Source organism: Eulemur rufifrons, chromosome 16, assembly GCF_041146395.1.
Source record: "Eulemur rufifrons isolate Redbay chromosome 16, OSU_ERuf_1, whole genome shotgun sequence".
Classification (NCBI taxonomy): Eukaryota; Metazoa; Chordata; class Mammalia; order Primates; family Lemuridae; genus Eulemur; species Eulemur rufifrons.
The window spans coordinates 39,344,348-39,363,785 of record NC_090998.1 but is presented as its reverse complement, the minus strand read 5'-3'; the positions used below and the strand labels follow the sequence as shown (position 1 = coordinate 39,363,785).

The window sequence follows — 19,438 nt, the reverse complement described above, 5'->3', positions numbered from 1 at the left end:
CTTTCAAGATATTACTACTGACATGTAGTTCAAAATCAAAGACCTATGACAATTTCTTTTCTAACTCTCTCACTGCTCCGAAAAGTTTAGAAAATATTCATTCTAGAGACTTGATGCTGAATGACTTTGGGCAAATAGATTTAACTAACTATTAAGGTATCAATTTTTTTTTATGTAGCAAAGGTTTAAAAATTCTTTTCTAAATGGCAAATAAATTATAATAAATCAGTTACTGATTAATGCTTATCTTCTTTATTTTATTTTTTTGTTTCTGTTTTGAGACAGGGTTTCGCTCTGTTGCCTGGGCTAGAGTGTAGTGGCATCATCATATCTCACTGCAACCTCAGATTCTGGGCTTAAGCCATCCTCCTATCTCAGCCTCCCTAGTAGCTGGGACTACAGGTACACATCACCACCACCACCACATCTGACTCATTTTTCTACTTTTTGTAGAGACAGAGTCTCAATATATTGTGCAGGCTGGTCTTGAACTCCTAGGCTCACGCAATCTATCTTCTAGCCTCGACCTCCCAAAGTGCTAGGATTACAGGCATAAACCACCACCACCAGCCTCTAGCTTTCTTTAATTTATAATGCCTTAACGTGGCAACTTAGCATGAAGTTCTGTGGCACAATGGTTAAGAAACATGGGCTTTGGAATCAGAGAAATCAAGTTCAAATCTAGACTCTCATTTAACAGCCCAAGTACCCTTGGGCAAGTTACCTAATCTTTCTAAGGCTCAGTTACTTCATCTGTAAAACATAAACCTTTGATTTTAAATAACTGTAAAGTATGCAATACATGCTAGAACCTGATCATTAAATTGACTATACTGTTTCATTAAAGTATTTTTTTTTTTTTTTTTTTTGAGACAGAGTCTCGCTTTGTTGCCCAGGCTAGAGTGAGTGCCGTGGCGTCGGCCTAGCTCACAGCAACCTCAAACTCCTCAGCTTAAGCAATCCTACTGCCTCAGCCTCCCGAGTAGCTGGGACTACAGGCATGCGCCACCATGCCCGGCTAATTTTTTCTATCCATGTTTTTAGTTGGCCAGATAATTTCTTTCTGTTTTTAGTAGAGACAGCGTCTCACTCTTGCTCAGGCTGGTCTCGAACTCCTGACCTTGAGCAATCCACCCACCTCGGCCTCCCAGAGTGCTAGGATTACAGGCATGAACCACTGCGCCTGGCCTCATTCAAGTATTAATTCTTATTCCTGTTCCCATACCACCTTTACGACCATAAATTTGTTTTATATTTTGCTAACCAATAGGGTTAGTCCTGCCTCATTAATCCTTACTCAAAATTCTTTCTCATTCATACTTACAGCTGAATCCTAAAGTTCCCAAAATAGCCTATTTATATTTTAATTGCCATTCGGTCAAATCAGTAAATTCAGAATCAATAGTATCGTTTCTTCCCTCTGTATCATTGTAGTACTTCAGAATTAACAAAACACATTAATATTTACCCTAGACACAGGGATTGATATAAGCACACTGCCTATACTTTGCTTGTGTACCTCCTCCAATTTAAAGAACCTTTAACTTTAACAATGATTAATCATTTACCTCTATTGGTGTTGTTTCAGGAATCTCTCTAAGGATCACAATACAACGCTTATGACTTGGTCTCACTTTCTCACCCTTCTCATCAACTTGTACCATGGGAGAGGCTGAAATTTAAAAAAGAGTCTCACAAGAGTGACAATTCATGATACTAATAATGACATTAAAAAACTGTTTAATTTCCAACTGAATAAATCAGCAAAGGCTAAGTTAATATCCTAAGAAATTAAGTTATAGAATCAAAGTTATAGTTATGATAAAAAAATTTTTGAGATTTTTATATAAAGAACACTGACAAAAGTTATTCATTGAACAATTATTTAGAGTACCCACTCTGTGACTTTGACACTGTTGAGACTGAAAAGAAGCCTTCGGGGAGCATACAACACATATATAACCAGACAAATACAGGAAATTCTTCCTCAAGGGGTAATAAATGGGTGTTAACAGAAATCAACCTACTTGCATTAGCCAAACACTATTCTGGGGAATGTAATGAACTCTGATATGTGAGGACATTCTCCTTAAAACTGAAGTCTAAGAAGACCTTAAATCAAGAACTATACACAAATTATAAGCTGTTCTTGATTTCAACATATTTAATCTTACTATTACAGAGACCCAGGAGCCATCTTTTAGATGCTGATTTTGAGGAAATAGTAAATAAAGACAGTACCACATACATTGTCAAAACTTTTATTTCTAGTCCCTTCAGGGAGGTAATATGCCACACCTCTCTGGGAAGGTAAACAGAGAGAATAAAAGAAGCAGGTAAGGGTGAAGGCTTGGGTGTAAGTGTTAGGTTCCAGTCTAAACAAGTGGGGAACTGTCTGTCTCTGCCAATTTTTTATGTAGACAAGACTGTGTCATTTTAAGAAATGATGTCTGTACAAACCAATTAGAAATTCCATAAATGTTAATAACCTTCTAGGAATGGAAATCCTCTATTTCCATATTAGTCTATTACTAGACTTGCTATATTTAACTTTTACACATTATCAACATGTTTCATATAAAAGTGAAGATCTGCCTTTATTCAGTTGAGTAGTTAAAAAAACACTTCAGAGAAGTCTATAAGAAACATTGATACAAGACACAAACTACACTAAAAAGTCTTATCATCTCAATCAAGAAATATAAATTCTTTACCAAACTTTAGTGTTTGTCAAACTACAGGTTATAAAATCAGTTTAGAACAAAAGAAACAAATTCATTACAAATATTTAGTGTTAACTATGTAACTGACATTTGTTTATAGGTATACTGTGTACATTGTGCTGTGATGTAAAATGTACTTCTTAGGTTCAAAAGTTTGAAATAGATTGCTTTAAAGGGTCTGATAAAGATACACAGCTTTCTAATAGCCCAGAAAAATGACATTTAATTGCTTATAATTGCTATGTGGACATCAAGGTGTGGAATTGATATAGAAACCGTGTACGTGCACACACATGCAAAATTAGTAAAAATAACTTACTGGAACAAAACAGCAAAAAAGCGGGGATGGGGAGGACAATTAAAAACAATTTCTTGTATAATCAGAAATGAAAATAATATTTAATTTTTAAAAATTTAAAAATAAGCTAAAAGGTATTTTTACATACATCTCAACACTTCAAGAATTAGATCAGGGTCTGTGGTCAGCTTTTTTATTTCTTCCATGTTGGCAACTGTCCAAATTGGGACGAACTGATCACTATCCATTTGAGATATCAAGTAAAGATCCTTTGACAAATTTTCTCTGAAAGTAATAAAGAAAAGCAATAGTCCTATAAAACAAGCAATTCTTTAAAAGCACCTAAAAAGAGGTACCTTATTCATGTTTGTCACTAAGTCTAGGAAAACAAAATTATGCTATCAGAAATAACACAGTGAACTTTGAAAAGTTAAATTTAAAAGATACCAACATAGTATATATAGATCAGATAGTATCAACTTTTATAGTTTCTAAATCCCCAAACACAACTGGTCCAGAAGTTCTGGATGAGAGATTTTATGAAATTATACCGATATCAAAAGAGGCCTAATATTGAATTGTATGTTACCAAAATACTACATATAATGTAGTTCTATTTTATAAACACTTGACTCCTGATGTTAAAATATGCAAATTACAAAAACTGTAATTTATCCGTAAATTGGCTCATGAAGGATTTTCAATTTCTAAATGTTTGCATTTTTATAAGTATGTTTGACTTCTGTAATTTAAAACATATATTTAAAATTAAGATTCAAGTACATGAAAAAAAAAGAAGCAGGAGGCCAGGCATAGTAACTAATGCCTGTAATCCTAGCACTTTGGGAAGCTGAGCTGGGAGAATCGCATCAGCGCATAAGTTCAGGACCAGCCTGAGCAACATAGCGAGACCCTGTCTCTATTAAAAAAAAAAAAAAAAGAAAAAAAGAAAAAATATAAAAAAAAAAATAGGTGGGCATGCAGGTGCCCCCAACATATGGCTGATTTTCCCCATACCATGTTTCCTGAGTTCTAAGGAGGAAGATGGGAGATTGGGAGCCAGGCTGAAATGGCAGAGTAAATAAAATCTGTGTGGTCTTATGATTAAGTCACAGTGGAAGGAGAAATACTGCAACAAACACAAGTCTTCCCCACAAGACATTAGTCAGATTTCGAAGCTCTATGAGCTAAGAGGCTAAAGAGCCAGTCTCAAACCTCTGAAGAACAGATATAAATCTCTTTGGTGTTTTAGGATTAAGGTGATAAAAAATTGCCAAGCTCTAAATCAAAAGTCTGAGAGGGCCATGTATAGGAACAGAGATAGTTCAGAGGTAGACGGAGTCTAATTAAAATGATTGCTCGGCCCTGACCCAGTTCAATTCCAGACTAGATTGGAGCAATCAACATTTCACTCTATCTGCCTAACAAAAAAAAGCTCAAATTCTGTATATAGGGAAAAATTATGCCACCTGAAGCGTCTATGCTGCTTTTTTTTTTTCCTTTTCAGACAGAGCTTTACACTGTCGCTCCAGGTAAAGTACAGTGGCGTCATTATAGCTCACTGCAACTTCAAACTCCTGAGCTGTAGCGATCCTCCCGCCTCAGCCTCCAAAGTAGCTAGCTGGGACTACAGGCGCATGCTACCACGCCCAGCCTGTGATTCTTTTTATATGTAATGTATAGCATATGATCAAAATTTATAAGATATACAAAAAGGCAAAAAATTATGACAGAGAATCAAAAGAAAAAACTCATTCAGAAAAAAAAGCCTCAGATGATATAAGTACACCCACAATTGATCCAGTTAGTAGGTAAGGTTTAAAATAACTATTAAAGAAAGTGAATTTTATCATAGGCACAACTGATTAGAGAAAAGAAAGCCAGGAGGCTCTTGCTTTCATCCTGGGATGAAAATATACTTTATATACCAGAATATAAGGGCAAATAATAAAGAGGAGGGAAGAAATGGGAGGTATTTAGAATAAAGATCAATTAAACTTGAGTCAAAGTGTATTCTGGGCCAGGCACAGTGGCTCATGCTTGTAATCTAGCCTGGGCAACAGAGTGGGACTCTGTCTCTTATTTAAAAAAAAAAAAGGAAATAACCATCATTCTTTCATTTTATTTAACAGGTATTTTATATCTATTAAACAAACTCAACAAAGAGGAAATATTAATAAAAAAATGACTATGTACCGTGAGAAACAAAATTCTAATTGTTTCTTCAGACATTCTTTTAGGTCTTCTGTAGAAATTGGTGAATTGCTTTCTCCTGATGGTAGAAAACAAGAAAGGAACAAAGTTAATACCAAGTTACCATAGGTGGTGAACCTTACTATTATTGTACTCAGAAGTCATAAAGTATACACAAACTAAAATCCACCACAAAACTTATTTTTTTTTATTTTTAAAATTTGGATAGTTCAAAGTCTAATTTCTTTCAGCCTATCTTTCTTCAGATAGATTTCATATTAGTTTAAGGGTTATATTATCAAGAAATTAACAAAGCACCATTAATACCAAAAGCACTTGGCTACCATATTGTAAAACATGGCCCTACACACTTTAAAAATGTGATAACTACTTATTCCTTTAATGAAAACTCAAGGAACAAAAGTAATAGTAATCTAAATTTGAAGACAGGAAGTAGCTAAACCAAGTGAAATATATTTATACAACCATATCTCTTTTATTGGTAGTATATCTGAGGTTAGTCACACTCCTTAAATTTCTCTCTTTTAATACTCTTTTCTCTTCATTCTTTGATTTTAGAACACAATACCCTCCTCTTAAGCATGTTTAAAGCATTAAACATCCAAAAGATCAGATCAACTCTCTAACAGCCTTCTATATTTTCTGTTGTTTAAACCCAGAACATGAGCCTTTTTTCAGGACTCAAGCCTGGAAAACCATCACTCTCTTATTAGAATCTTACACAAAACATTACAGACTAAAAAAGCGTATAATGTGTCCTCTTCTTAAAAACCCTTAGTGATAGCCAGGCATGGTGGCTCATGCCTGTAATCCTAGCACTCTGGGAGGCCAAGGCGGGAGGATCGCCTGAGCTCAGGAGTTGGAGACGAGCCTGAGCAGGAAGGAGACCCTGCCTCTACTAAAAATAGAAAAAATTAGGCCAGGCGCGGTGGCTCACGCCTGTAATCCTAGCACTCTGGGAGGGCGAGGTGGGTGGATTGTTTGAGCTCAGGAGTTCGAGACCAGCCTGAGCAAGAGCGAGAGCCCGTCTCTACTAAAAACAGGAAGAGATTAGCTGGAAAACTAAAAATATATATATGTAGAAAAAATTAGCCAGGCATGGTGGCGCATGCCGGTAGTCCCAGTTACTCGAGAGGCTGAGGCAGAAGGATCACTTGAGCCCAGGAGTTTGAGGTTGCTGTGAGTGAGGCTGACGCTACGGCACTCTGGCCTGGGTAACAGAGTGAGACTCTGTCTCAAAATAAACAAATAAAAACAACAACAAAAAACCCGGCCAGGCGCGGTGGCTCACGCCTGTAATCCTAGCACTCTGGGAGGCTGAGGCGGGTGGATCGCTATAGAGGTCAGGAGTTTGAGACCAGCCTGAGCAAGAGCGAGACCCCGTCTCTACTAAAAATAGAAAGAAATTACATGGCCAACTAAAAATCTATATAGAAAAAATTAGCCGGGCATGATGGCGCATGCCTGTAGTCCCAGCTACTCGGGAGGCTGAGGCAGTAGGATTGCTTAAGCTCAGGAGTTTGAGGTTGCTGTGAGCTAGGCTGATGTCACGGCACTCACTCTAGCCAGGGCAACAAAGCGACACGCTATCTCAAAAAAAAACCAAAAAACAAAAAACCCCCACAAATATATATTACAAGGTAACTGACGACAAAAGCTCATCTACCTTGCCTGAAGTCACACAGCTACTTAAAAGCAGAAATACAAATACCTACTACTCTGTATTACAATTATTTTCCAGAGAGATCCTGTACATATTAGAAAAATAAAATACATAGTCAGGGTTTGTGGTTCATTTTTAGTTTCTTTCTTTTTTGAGATGGGATCTTGCTCTGTTGCCTGGGCTAGAGTGCAGTGGCATCATCATAGCTCACTATACCCTCAAACTCCTGGACTCAAGTAATCCTCCTGTCTCAGCTTCCCAAGTAGCTAGGACTACAGGCATGTAGTGTATCACCATACCCAGCTAATTTTTCTATTTTTTGTAGAGATGGGTCTTGCTATGTTGCTCAGGCTGGTCTTAAACTCCTGGCCTCTAGCAGACTTCCTGCCTCCGCCTCCCAAAGTGCTGGGATCACAAGTGTGAGCCACTACACCAGCCAGTTTCTTTTAAATTTTGTCCAGTTTAAAATCCAAGTGACTATTAATCCATGCCGATTAAAGTAATTTCAAAAAAAAATTTGCACATTGAATTGTAGCAGAGCCCACGTTTTTAATGCAGCTGTTTCCCTAAAATTAACCTCTGCAACTTAATACTTATATTTCATCCTCAGAAAAGTGACAGGAAAATTGACAGAATTTGCATTGATCCTAACAGACTGAGATACTTGGGACCTTGTGAAAGATTTTAATTTAGGTCTCTTTAAACTATTTTTTTCCTGTTATCTCTTATTTTATACTTTAATAGGACACTCATTAAGTAAATAATCTTTTTAAATCACAAATTTCATGTATGGGTATTTGAAAACAGCGTTTATAACAATCACTTAACATTTCATTAACATAAGCTTCTTGTCAAATAAGAAAACAATGCCACAGGTTCATCAGAACAATGATAAACAGACTGTGGGATACAGGGGAGACTAGTGCACTGAATTCTCATTTTAACAATAAAACCATAAAGTTTACCAGAAACATCATATATTTGGTAACCCAGATCTTCTGGTCCTAAAATCATTCCATCAGCTGATTCTTCAATGCCTGTAGTATTTCTTGTGGTTTCACAAGATGAAGAATACATTACTTCATACTCCTTACACATATCTTCTGACGGCTCTGTATTACCTATATTAAATACAAGAAATTGAAAGTAAGCAGAAATTCTTTAAATCCTATCTTCAGGAAACCTGGGCAGTATGTCTTCTATAATAAGATTTCAGGAATTCTATTATACCAGTTGGGAAAATGTCCACATGGTTCTAAGTAAGAGTTATCTCCCCAAGGGAAATAAGTTTTGACCATTTTGAATAAGCTAAAATGATTAACAATAGCTAGAATTTATATAGCATTATCTTTGTATCAGACTGTTCCATGTAGTTTATTTACTTAAGTCTCAGAAAATCCTATGCTATAGGTAATTATTATGGTTTCTGTTTTACAGATGGAGTAAACAAGCACAAAAATGTTATTTTGCCCAAGGTCAGTGAGTCAACAGCAGAGTCAATCATGGTAGATCAAAACTAATTTACTTATTTTTTTATTTTTATTTTTTTGAGATAGAGTTATGCTCTGTCACCCTGGATAGAGTGCAGTGGCGTCATCATCACAGCTCACTGAAACTTCAAACTCCTGGGCTTAAGGGCTTCACCTGCCTCTCAGCCTCCCAGGTAGCTGGGACTATAGGCACTTGCCACCATGCCCAACTAAGTTTTCTATTTTTAGGAGATAGAGGGTCTCGCTCTTGCTTGGGCTTGTCTAGAATTCCAACTCCTGAGTTCAAGCAATCCTCCCACCTTAGCCTCCCAGGGTGCTAAGATTACAGGTGTGAAGCCACCTCGCCCAGCCTCACAACTAATTTATAAATATCATATTATAAATAGGTTAGATGCTGAACAGCTACTACTTGAAAGTAGTGACAATCCATTCATATTGGATATAAATGAGAATTATCCACAAACTACATATTAAACAATTATAAATATATTTAATCAAATAATCAAAGTATGTATCCCAAAGTTCTATAAACTGGTTTGGCCATACATTTAAGAGAAATGTGATTTTTCTGAAGAAATATTTAAGACTTACCCTCAGGATGAGACCCTGATGTGGCTGCTGTTTCATTCCAAGAGCTGTCAGTTCCATGAGTTACTGGGGTGGCATCAGTACTTCCAGGAGGAATTTCTTGCCATACTTTGGCATTAGGATTTAAACCAGTTCCTTTAGATGTTACCTGCTAAATAATCAAAAGATCTATCTGTAAATTTTAAAAGTCAGGGCAATTAAAATCACAAATTTAGATAAAACAGCTTTTACATTACTTAAGTGTGGGAAAAAAACAGTAATAATGTTAAATACTTAATTTAGTAATATTAAATAATGTTAAAGTTTTTGATCAACTTGAAAACATAAAACTTTAGCTACCTATATAATAGAAAATATATATCTATAAAATACTATTAAAATAGAAATACTGCTTTAGCCCCAACCTACTTGCAAAAGTTTTAAAATTTATTCAAGCTGTTCATATATCTTTGAGACATATGTGTCTGCGCATTTAGAGCAAATTTTTTAGTTATCTACAGCAGTTTTCCAGAGAACATAATTTTTATTGCCATCTAAGCTGTGACAGAGACCTTTGAGTCTGAATGATTCTATCACTGGAAATTTTATCCCAAGTCAAAAGCAGTGATTTGCCTTATATTGGAATGCTCTTTTCCATCTGTCCTGAAAGTATATGTTCTTAATGTCCACAACATAAGTACATAACTATTTAAAATGCTGCCATTTAAAGTGATCTTTTGCATGCATTATCTAATCACAGACCCATAGAAGTGAAAAATAGAAACTGAGGTGGGGGGGGGGCACAGTGAGAAGAGCATGAAAAGGTGGAGAGAGGAAGAAGGGATAGATGGGTGGGATGCACAAATATACTTCTCTCATCTCATCCAACCAAACAGCAGGGCTTGATCCTTCTCAAGTACATTAATGACCCTGCAAAAAGTTCATCCCCTTTCCAGAAAGTTACTTTTGACTATCTTCTCAATGGATTCAAAGGGCAGAGAATTAACTAACTCAAGCTTATAATCTGCAGATACTGGGAATTCAGCTTTCAAGAAAAATAAGTGGGCCGGGCGCGGTGGCTCACGCCTGTAATCCTAGCACTCTGGGAGGCCGAGGTGGGCGGATCGTTTGAGCTCAGGAGTTCGAGACCAGCCTGAGCAAGAGCGAGACCCCATCTCTACTAAAAATAGAAAGAAATTATATGGACAGCTAAAAATATATATAGAAAAAATTAGCCGGGCATGGTGGTGCATGCCTGTAGTCCCAGCTACTTGGGAGGCTGAGGCAGGAGGATCCCTTGAGCTCAGGAGTTTGAGGTTGCTGTGAGCTAGGCTGACGCCACGGCACTCACTCTAGCCTGGGCAACACAGTGAGACTCTGTCTCAAAAAAAAAAAAAAAAAGAAAAAGAAAAATAAGTGGCACACATTGAACCATTTATCAGGAAGCTGTCAAACTCCCTACCTGGAGGGAGTTCTGAACACTGACCCTGGATAATAGGGTTAAAAAAAAAAAAAAAATCAGCCTATAAGGTATCACCAATATCCAAATATAGCTAACCAAAGCAAAACTCTGCGTAGACAGAACAACAAAGCCCCCAGGCAGAGTTAACTTAAGACTCAGCTTCTGGGTGGCCTACCTGTAATTCCTCCAGTTATAACCCCATGAAATTCCCCTGTACTCTACTTCAAAATTTTTTTCTTTATTTTACTTTTTTAGAGATGGAGTCTAACTCTGTCATCTAGGCTGGAGTGCAGTGGAGCAGTCTAGCTCACTATAACCTTTAACTCCTGGGCTCAAGTGATCCTCCTGCCCCAGCCTCCCAAGTAGTTAGGACTACAAGCGTGTGCCACAATGCCCAGCTAATTTCTTTTTATTTTTTGTAGAGACAGTGTCTCAGTAGGTTATCCAGGCTGGTCTCAAACTCCTGGCCTCAAGTGATTCTCCTACTTCAGCCTCCCAAGGGTGCTGGGTTTACAGGTATGAGTCACTGCACCCAACCTTTCCCTTGTACTCTAATGAACTAATTTTTTACTTGAGTTTGAGTGAGTTTCCATACTGTGCAACTAACATGACTTACGTGTATGGATCAATGAAACAATATTGTTTAATTACACTGTAGTGCTTACCATATTTTTTTTGTTTCCTTTTATCAACTGAAAAGAAAGATTTCAAAACTCAGTCTGGGGAAAAGAAGGATCACACAAGGTTCTTTTCCATGTCTGGATTCAATCATATCTTGGGGGCAAGGGCTGAGCCTTGAAATGACGGTGGTAGTGGAGAGTATTTTATTACTGACATTGTTTAGAATTTCTAAGGTACGGTATAATAACAAGCATATACTTTTTAGTCAGTTTATTAATGTTTTAAAATTCTCCATGGAAAATACACTTCCCTTCTGCCCACGTGAAGGCAGTACTTTCCCACCACTCTGCCTTTGGTAGGCCACTGATCTGAAGCTGAGTTAACTGGTGAACATTATTTGGGAATTTTGGGACAGCATAATTCCTTTTGTGTGTATGATAATCTATTTTCATGAAACTTATTTATGTATTTACCAAAAAAAAAAGGAAAAAGAAAAAACAAAAATACACATTACAGTTTAATAAGAAGCACAAAGGAGCAGTGTGGGCTGGAGCACGCCCACTCTAATGTGCCATCTGAAGACCTGGAGAAAGAACAGTGGAAAGAGACAGCAGGCTCAGTCCAAAGATCCACCCCCCATCGTCTTCCTCTGGGTTTCAATGTAGTTTGAGCCTGACATTCAACCCTTCACATCCTTCTTCCTGGTCAGGAAGGTGATGGGGTGGTGAGGGTGGGGAGCAGAGGAAGTACAAGCCAGGATAGAATGAGTGAATAGAAAAGGGACTTTGAAGAAGGCAAATTAGGGTGTGTAGCTGGGAGTTAAACAGGAGCAAAAAGCTTCTATTTGTAATTCCTGAATCTGGCAGGGGAAGACAGAGGAAATGGGGAAGGGCAGATGGGATGGGGAGGCAGTTTATCTATTTTTTCCCTGTCTTTTTTGGACAGTTCTACTCCTTCATGTTAATCCCAGCTTGAGAAGGGGCAAGAAAGGTTCCAGTGACAAACTAGCAGGACAAATGATCTAGGAAGTGAACCGCAGAGCTGGCAATAAAAGTTACAGTCCTCCTAAGACCTGGCTTCTGGCTCTTGGGGAACTTTGGTGCTGCATGCAGTAGGTGACAACAAGAGAGAAGAGGATGCTGGAGTCCCCCATAAAAGTGATAACCTCAAGCTCTTTGGGCGTAATTTCTAACTGATAGCAAAACAGAACTATGAAAAGCTTATAACAGCCTACCTCTTCTGCCATGTGAACAGTATTTAATTTGATGTCAAGCATTTTTCAATAGTTGAAAATGTACCTATTCACATATTTATCCTCCCTCTTTCTTTCATTCTGAGAAGAAATACCAGGTTATGTCCCTGACCAAGAAAAGGGCAGATGGTGAGAGGTCAGCTCTCAGAAAGAGATATCAAACTTCTTAATCTCGATAAATACAAAGAGTATAATGTTAATTTAGCAAATAAGATCTGCACATGAAAAGGATACAATGAAAGGGCCATATACCTACTAGAAATGCCCCTAACTCATAGATAGGGTTGCTATCCATAGTAGTATGTGGCTTTAGTAAAGCAAAATAGTTATTTCAGGGTAGTTTAACAATTACCATCTAAATACATAATGATTGGGGGTCTAGAATCACTCCTGAATCCAAAACACAGCTCTAATATGAACTAGTGTGTGAGCGTGTGAAAATTTCTTAACTCTTCTGAGCCTCAATTTTGTCAACTATAAATTGAGGTAAGGATTCCTTATTTTAAAAATTAAATTATATTAATGCTTGAAAAGCAGTTAACAGTATAAGTAAACAGTACACATTGTTTATAAAGCATGTTGGTTTTGAATGGAAGGCAATTTTGATGTCTTACTCTCAAAAGTACCACACAAATACCAACATGTTCTATCAATCAATTGCAAGGTGAAGTTAAATGTAAACTATCATGTCAGCTCACGCCTGTAATCCTAGCACTCTGGGGCCGAGGCTGGAGGATCGCTTCAGCTCAGGAGTTGGAGATCAGCCTGAGCAAGAGCCAGACTCCATCTCTACAAAAAATAGAAAACTTAGTTGGGCATGGGATGAGTGGCTATAGTCCCAGCTACCAGGAGGCTGAGGAAAGAGGATCACTTGAGCCCAGGAGTTTGAGGTTTCATTGAGCAATGATGATGATGCCACTGCACTCTAGCCAGAGCGACAGAGCCTCAAAAAACAAACAAAAAATGCCCCACCTATTATTTCATAGACATTAGCTTTAAAGATACAGATAAAATCACAAAAGATAGATAAAAGATAGATGACTATACCATAATATAAAACTGCAACAAAAAGCTTTTTAAAAAGACTAGGGAAATAAAAACCAAGAAAAAAGTACACATATATGTACACAAATACAGAAATAAAGTACTCTATCTTACTTATGAGATTAGCAAAGCACTTAAAAATAATTCCCAGGCTGGCATAAAATTGGCAAGCATCCTTTATAGCAGACTATATAAAATGGTGCCAATTCATATTTACACGTATTAGCATTATTTACAAAAGTCAGGAAATGGAAATAACCCAAAGTCAGACAAGGAACAAAGGTAATTATGGTATATTCACTAGGTAAAGTTTTATACAACCATTCAATATTATAGAGATATCACATTACATTCTATAAAATCAGAAGAGTACTAATATATCACAAAGAAAAAACTGCTGTTTATTAAACTATTGACACATCAAATATTGTAAGATGTATCCCAATTTTCAAAGAAGTCAAAATGTATAAAATGTGCATAGTAGGGTCAATGAAATACGGAAAAGTATCAAAAATGAAAAATGCTTTCACATAATGCAGCAAAAAAAAAAACACCACCCATAATTATCATAACAAAACCAAATATGTCAAGCAGTTCTGCAAGCTAGGAACCATACTGAGTACAGATATCATTGCACCTATTTCTTTTTTTTTTGGAGACAGAGTCTCACTCTGTCACCGCAATTAGAGTTCATCTCTCACTGCAACCTCAAACTCCCAGGCTCAATTGATCCTCCTGCCTCAGCCTCCTGAGTAGCTGTGATAACAAACGTGCATCATCACACTCAGCTATAGCTAATTTTTCTACTTTTTTTTGTAGAGACTTTCTATTTTTTTTATAGAGACGGAGTCTTGCTCTTCAAACTCCTGATTTCAAGCGATTCTCCTTGCCTCAGCCTCCCAGAATGCTAGGATCACAGGCATGAGCCACCGTGCCTGGCCTCACCTACTTCTTGTAACAATCCATTCGCTCAAGTATTTCCCTTTTACAGATTACCCCATTATGAGAGGCACACAGAAAAAATATACCCAATTAAAGACACAGAGAGATTAAAGTATAAACTCAGCATTGAAACCCAGGCAGCCTGACTCCAGAAAGAGGATTAACTACCCATTGATTACAACTCACTGATTATTACAACTGCAAAAAGCATGTGGATATGGGCTGGAAGGGAACATGATCTGCCATATAACCAGACCAGAGATTCTTTTTCCCCTTATTAAAACATTCCATTAAAATATTGCTTTAAGTTTGAATTATAAAAACAATGAAACTTACTCTGTTATCAGGTGTTCAAAAAAAATTCTGAAACTTAAGGAAACTTATCATATCTATTGTAGATTTTTCAAACCAAAGCATAAATGTCAGTGGCCAGTACATTAAAATCAAATATTATTCTGTGCCTTTTGTGTCTACATATATACAAAACATATACTATTATTTTCGTTTTATATCAGTCAATATTTATTTAAATTTACATAAATGTTGACCATTTTCTTTGATCATCACTTGCTTGTATTTCAGAATTTCCTGAAATCATTTTCCGTCTGCCCTAAAGACATCATTCAGAGTTTTTTACTAAATTCTCTCAAGTTGTGGTTTTTTTGAAAATACTTCTATTTTTACCCTCTATCCTTGCTATACACAGAATTCAATAGGCAGATATTCCCTTTCAAGCACATTAAAGATATTCACTGCTCTGTTTTGTACTACTTCTACGAAGAAATCGGCCAGCAGTCTAGCTGCCATTTTTAACCTCTCTTTTCTCTCTGCTTGCTTAATCTTTGTCAATGCTGTTTTGTAATCAGTAAGTAAAAGCATGGAATTCTTTTTTATTTCTTGCACTTGGGATTCACTGAGCTCCCTGAAACCTAATAGGTCTTTCATCATCATCAATTCTGTAAAATTCTCGGCCATTATCTCTTCAAATACTGCCTCTCTAGTACCTGCTCTATTACTTCCTTCTGGAATTCCAATAAAATATTTATAATACTTTCTCATCCTATATTCCACATATCAACCTCTCTTTTACCATTTTTCACTTGTCTCTGTAGTTGTATTCAGAGCAATTCCTTATGATCTTTCTTACAGTTCATCAATTCTCTCAAACTGTTTCTAAGTTGCTGTTCAACTTGTCTAGCAAATTTCTATGCTCCCCTTTTATAGTTTTCATTTCATTTTTTTTTTTTTTTTTTTTTTTGGAGACAGAGTCTCATTCTGTTCCCTGGGCTAGAGTGCCCTGGCATCAGCCTAGCTCACAGCAACCTCAAACTCCTGGGGTCAAGTGATCCTTCTGCCTCAGCCTCCCGAATAGCTGGGACTACAGGCATGTGCCAGCATGCCCGGCTAATTTTTTCTATATATATTTTTAGATGTCCATATAATTTCTTTCTATTTTTAGTAGAGACGGGGTCTCGCTCTTGCTCAGGCTGGTCCCGAACTCCTAAACTCAAACGATCCACCTCACTCTGGGAGGCCTCAGCCTCCCAGAGTGCTAGGATTACAGGCGTGAACCACCACGCCCGGCTAGTTGTCATTTCTTAAAGTTCATTTTCATTCTTTTCTCAAATCTGTCTGATCAATTTTTTTGTTTCCTGATCATACTCTTAGTGTCTTCCTTCTTCCTTTAAGCATATTAAACATTACAATTTTATAGTCTGTATCTGATAATTCCAATATTTGTAGTCTTTGAGGGCTTGATTTTGTTGTGATTTGTTGTTTCTGCTAAATCACACTGATGACTTATATGCTTTATGATTTTAAAGTATAGGCCTATTTCCCTTGAAACTTTGTGGGAATTTTAAGGAATATATTTAAATGGGCTCTTAAGGAGAGAATAAAGTGAAAAAAATGTGTTAGATAGCTGCCTAGAAAGACTATCAGTATCTGCCTAGAAAGACTATCAGGCGGAGTGCGGTGGCTCACGCCTGTAATCCTAGCACTCTGAGAGAGCGAGGCGGGAGGATCGCTTGAGGTCAGGAGTTCAAGACCAGTCTGAGCAAGAGCGAGACCCCGTCTCTACTAAAAATAGAAAGAAATTAGCTGGACAGCTAAAAATATATAGAAAAAATTAGCCGGGCACGGTGGCACCTGCCTGTAGTCCCAGCTACTAGGGAGGCCGAGGCAGAAGGATCGCTTGAACCCAGGAGTTTGAGGTTGCTGTGAGCTAGGCTGACGCCATGGCACTCTAGCCCGGGCAACAGAGCGAGACTGTCTTAAAAAAAAAAAAAAAAAAAAAAAAAAGACTATCAAACTGGAATCACTTTAAACATTGAACTGTCCTTTCAACACAACAACAGATAATGTGAATTTTAGCTCTACTCTGGCATCAAAGAGGATTTGTGCTTAAAATTATCAGAGAAGACCAACCAAGAGCCATGGCTAAAACGGTCATGTTTCCTTTTCTCTGGGAAAGCTTGTTTTTCCTAGTTTAACTTGCATCCTGCCCATTAAAGCACTGCCCATTAAAACTAAAGCTCTGGGCCAGCAAGTCAGTAGATGCTAAGGGAAGCCCAGGTTTCATCACCTGTTTATCTCTCTTGGTAAGTACTTTCTGACTGGTTTTGGTCTGAAGATTTCATTTGCTTTCTTACCAGCTTAAAGCTCTGCTTAAAAAAAAATTTTTTTTTAAGTATAATGTACATTAGTAAGTTAAAAACAAGAAAGAAAAAAATTTTTAAATGTATTTTAACCAACAATTCTAGATGTTTTCCAGAATATCTAATTCATAACATTTCTAGAAAAAGAAGTACCAATATTTTGTCTTAAAGCTAAATTAGAGATATTCCAACAACTGAGACACAATTAAAGTATAACAGAAAAAAAATTAACTTTATTCTGCCACCCAATAATTATGTAACCATCCCCAGTTTCCTCATCTTTAAAAACATAATGCCTACTTTATCAAAACTCCTAACAATTTCCATATACCTTGGCCACCCAATTTCATTTGTTTTACTCACTGCTTCTTTTCTTCCTCTTGTTATTTGTACTCTATTTTGTTACCACTATATTATAATAGTTTATTTAAATATGTGTTCTTCGCATTTAGGCAGATGGCTCAAGAAAAGCAGAGACTAGGTCTTTCTCTTCTTTATGTCTGGCAACTGTATTTACCATAGCCTAGATCAAACAGAGTAGATGATATCTTCCTTTTTCTCAGTTTAAAATGGAAGTTTATTACTATGTAGTGCTTTTGGCTTTTGGTTTCAAGGCTGCTAGGAGCGCTTACAATAATAGCAAAACCAGTAAGAAAATGCCAAACCTTGCAGGGGAGCAAAAGCATCTTTGAAGTAGCACCATGAATAACTGTAGCAACATCCTGGCTTAGAGATGTTAAATCACAACTTCCTCATATCATAATTAGCTCAGGGAGGAAACCAACTAGTTTTTTTTTTTTTTTTTTTTTTTTTTTTTTTTGAGACAGAGTCTCACTCTGTTGCCTGGGCTAGGGTGCCATGGCGTCAGCCTAGCTCACAGCAACCTCAGACTCCTAGGCTCAAGCGATCCTTCTGCCTCAGCCTCCCGAGTAGCTGGGACTACAGGCAGGTGCCACCATGCCTGGCTAATTTTTTCTATATATATGTTTAGTTGTCCAGCTAATTTCTTTCTATTTTTAGTAGAGATGGGGTCTTGATCTTGCTCAGGCTGGTCTCGAACTCTTGAGCTCGAGCAATCCTCCTGCCTTGGCCTACCAGATGCTAGGATTACTAGTTTTCATACAGACCCACCAAGACAGGTACCTATTTAAAAACTTCTAAGTAGCAATTTTAGAAAGCAAGACATCTTTATATTTGCCACTATATAGACACAAAAACAGTGCTTGCTATATATACCAACAGCATGTTATCAAAGTTTTTAATCAATCAGAATTCAAATCTACCCTGGTTAAATTAAGCAGAAAGGTAATTAATTTTATTAAAGGATTGTGTCACTGCCACTGGGAGAGCTGAAAAAGCAGATGCAAAGATAATATCACCTAAGATAATGTTGCAGAAGGGACCTAATGAGGAAATCACTGTCCCTGCCACAATTGGGTACTAAATGACAAGATTCAAATCCATTATAACCTTTACTACTGCCAGCACCAAAGCCACATACATCTCCATCAGGAACTAAATCTGCAACTATTATCTTCACTTAAAGCTGACCATCCCTATTGCCACTGCTAACTGCAAAATGTAAGTTATGAATAGAATGCTCACTTCCTTACATTGTACACTTTCAAAGTCACCTGTGAGTGTGTCTGACTAGTGGTGCTTAGGCCACATGCCAGCACCCATCTAGATAAAAGAGAATCTGGGAACCTGAGTTTTCACTAGTACACACACTAGAGAGGCCCGACTCATAATATGGGCACTCTGCAAATGTAGACAGCTAATCAAAACTTGGGGAAGACCCCAAATATGACAAATATTCACTGTAAGAGATTAAGGCTAATATTTAACATAAAAAACACTATGTCAAATATAATTAATTTATAAATAAATATTCAAATATTGGGAGATTATGCTCAAAAACTTACCTTTTATTGACTGGATGCACTTATTTCATTAAATATTCAACAATCAATCAAAATAATTATATACCTTTCAGCAGCATGATACCCATAAATCTGATGTGGTCCTTGCTAATTAAGGGTGCCAAGAATAATCAAAATGTAAGGTCTATGGCACATAAACAAGCAGTATTCCTGGGCATACTTGTATTTTTCACCATCCTAGTTAAATGTATATACTCTAAAAGTCATTGATGGCCGGGCGCGGTGGCTCACACCTGTAATCCTGGCACTCTGGGAGGCCGAGGCGGGTGGATTGGTTGAGCTCAGGAGTTCGAGACCAGCCTGAGCAAGAGCGAGACCCCCGTCTCTACTAAAAATAGAAAGAAATTATATGGACAGCTAAATATATATATATATATATATATATATACAGAAAAATTAGCCGGGCATGGTGGCGTGTGCCTGTAGTCCCAGCTACTCGGGAGGCTGAGGCAGGAGGATCGCTTGAGCCCAGGAGTTTGAGGTTGCTGTGAGCGAGGCTGACGCCACGGCACTCTAGCCAGGGCAACAGAGTGAGATTCTGTCTCAAAAAAAATAATAATAA

The 19,438-nt window shown here is 37.3% G+C and overlaps 1 protein-coding gene across 9 annotated transcripts in view; it reads right to left on the bottom strand.

Moving 5' to 3' along the window:
* LARP4 (La ribonucleoprotein 4) overlaps positions 1-19,438 on the bottom strand; it is a 60,408-nt gene that overhangs the window by 27,885 nt on the left and 13,085 nt on the right. For 4 of the 9 annotated variants that reach the window (XM_069489764.1, XM_069489765.1, XM_069489766.1 and 1 more), the window contains exons 1-5: positions 8,980-9,136; positions 7,864-8,019; positions 5,218-5,293; positions 3,170-3,306; positions 1,569-1,672 (exon numbers count right to left, since the gene is read on the bottom strand). In XM_069489764.1, the coding sequence (XP_069345865.1) occupies positions 1,569-1,672; positions 3,170-3,306; positions 5,218-5,293; positions 7,864-7,996 (450 nt within the window). In that variant the 5' untranslated portion in view covers positions 7,997-8,019; positions 8,980-9,136. Of the gene's footprint in view, positions 1-1,568; positions 1,673-3,169; positions 3,307-5,217; positions 5,294-7,863; positions 8,020-8,979; positions 9,137-19,438 lie in introns of those variants that run through there. The other 5 variants (XM_069489763.1, XM_069489758.1, XM_069489760.1 and 2 more) reach the window with 2 other exon arrangements.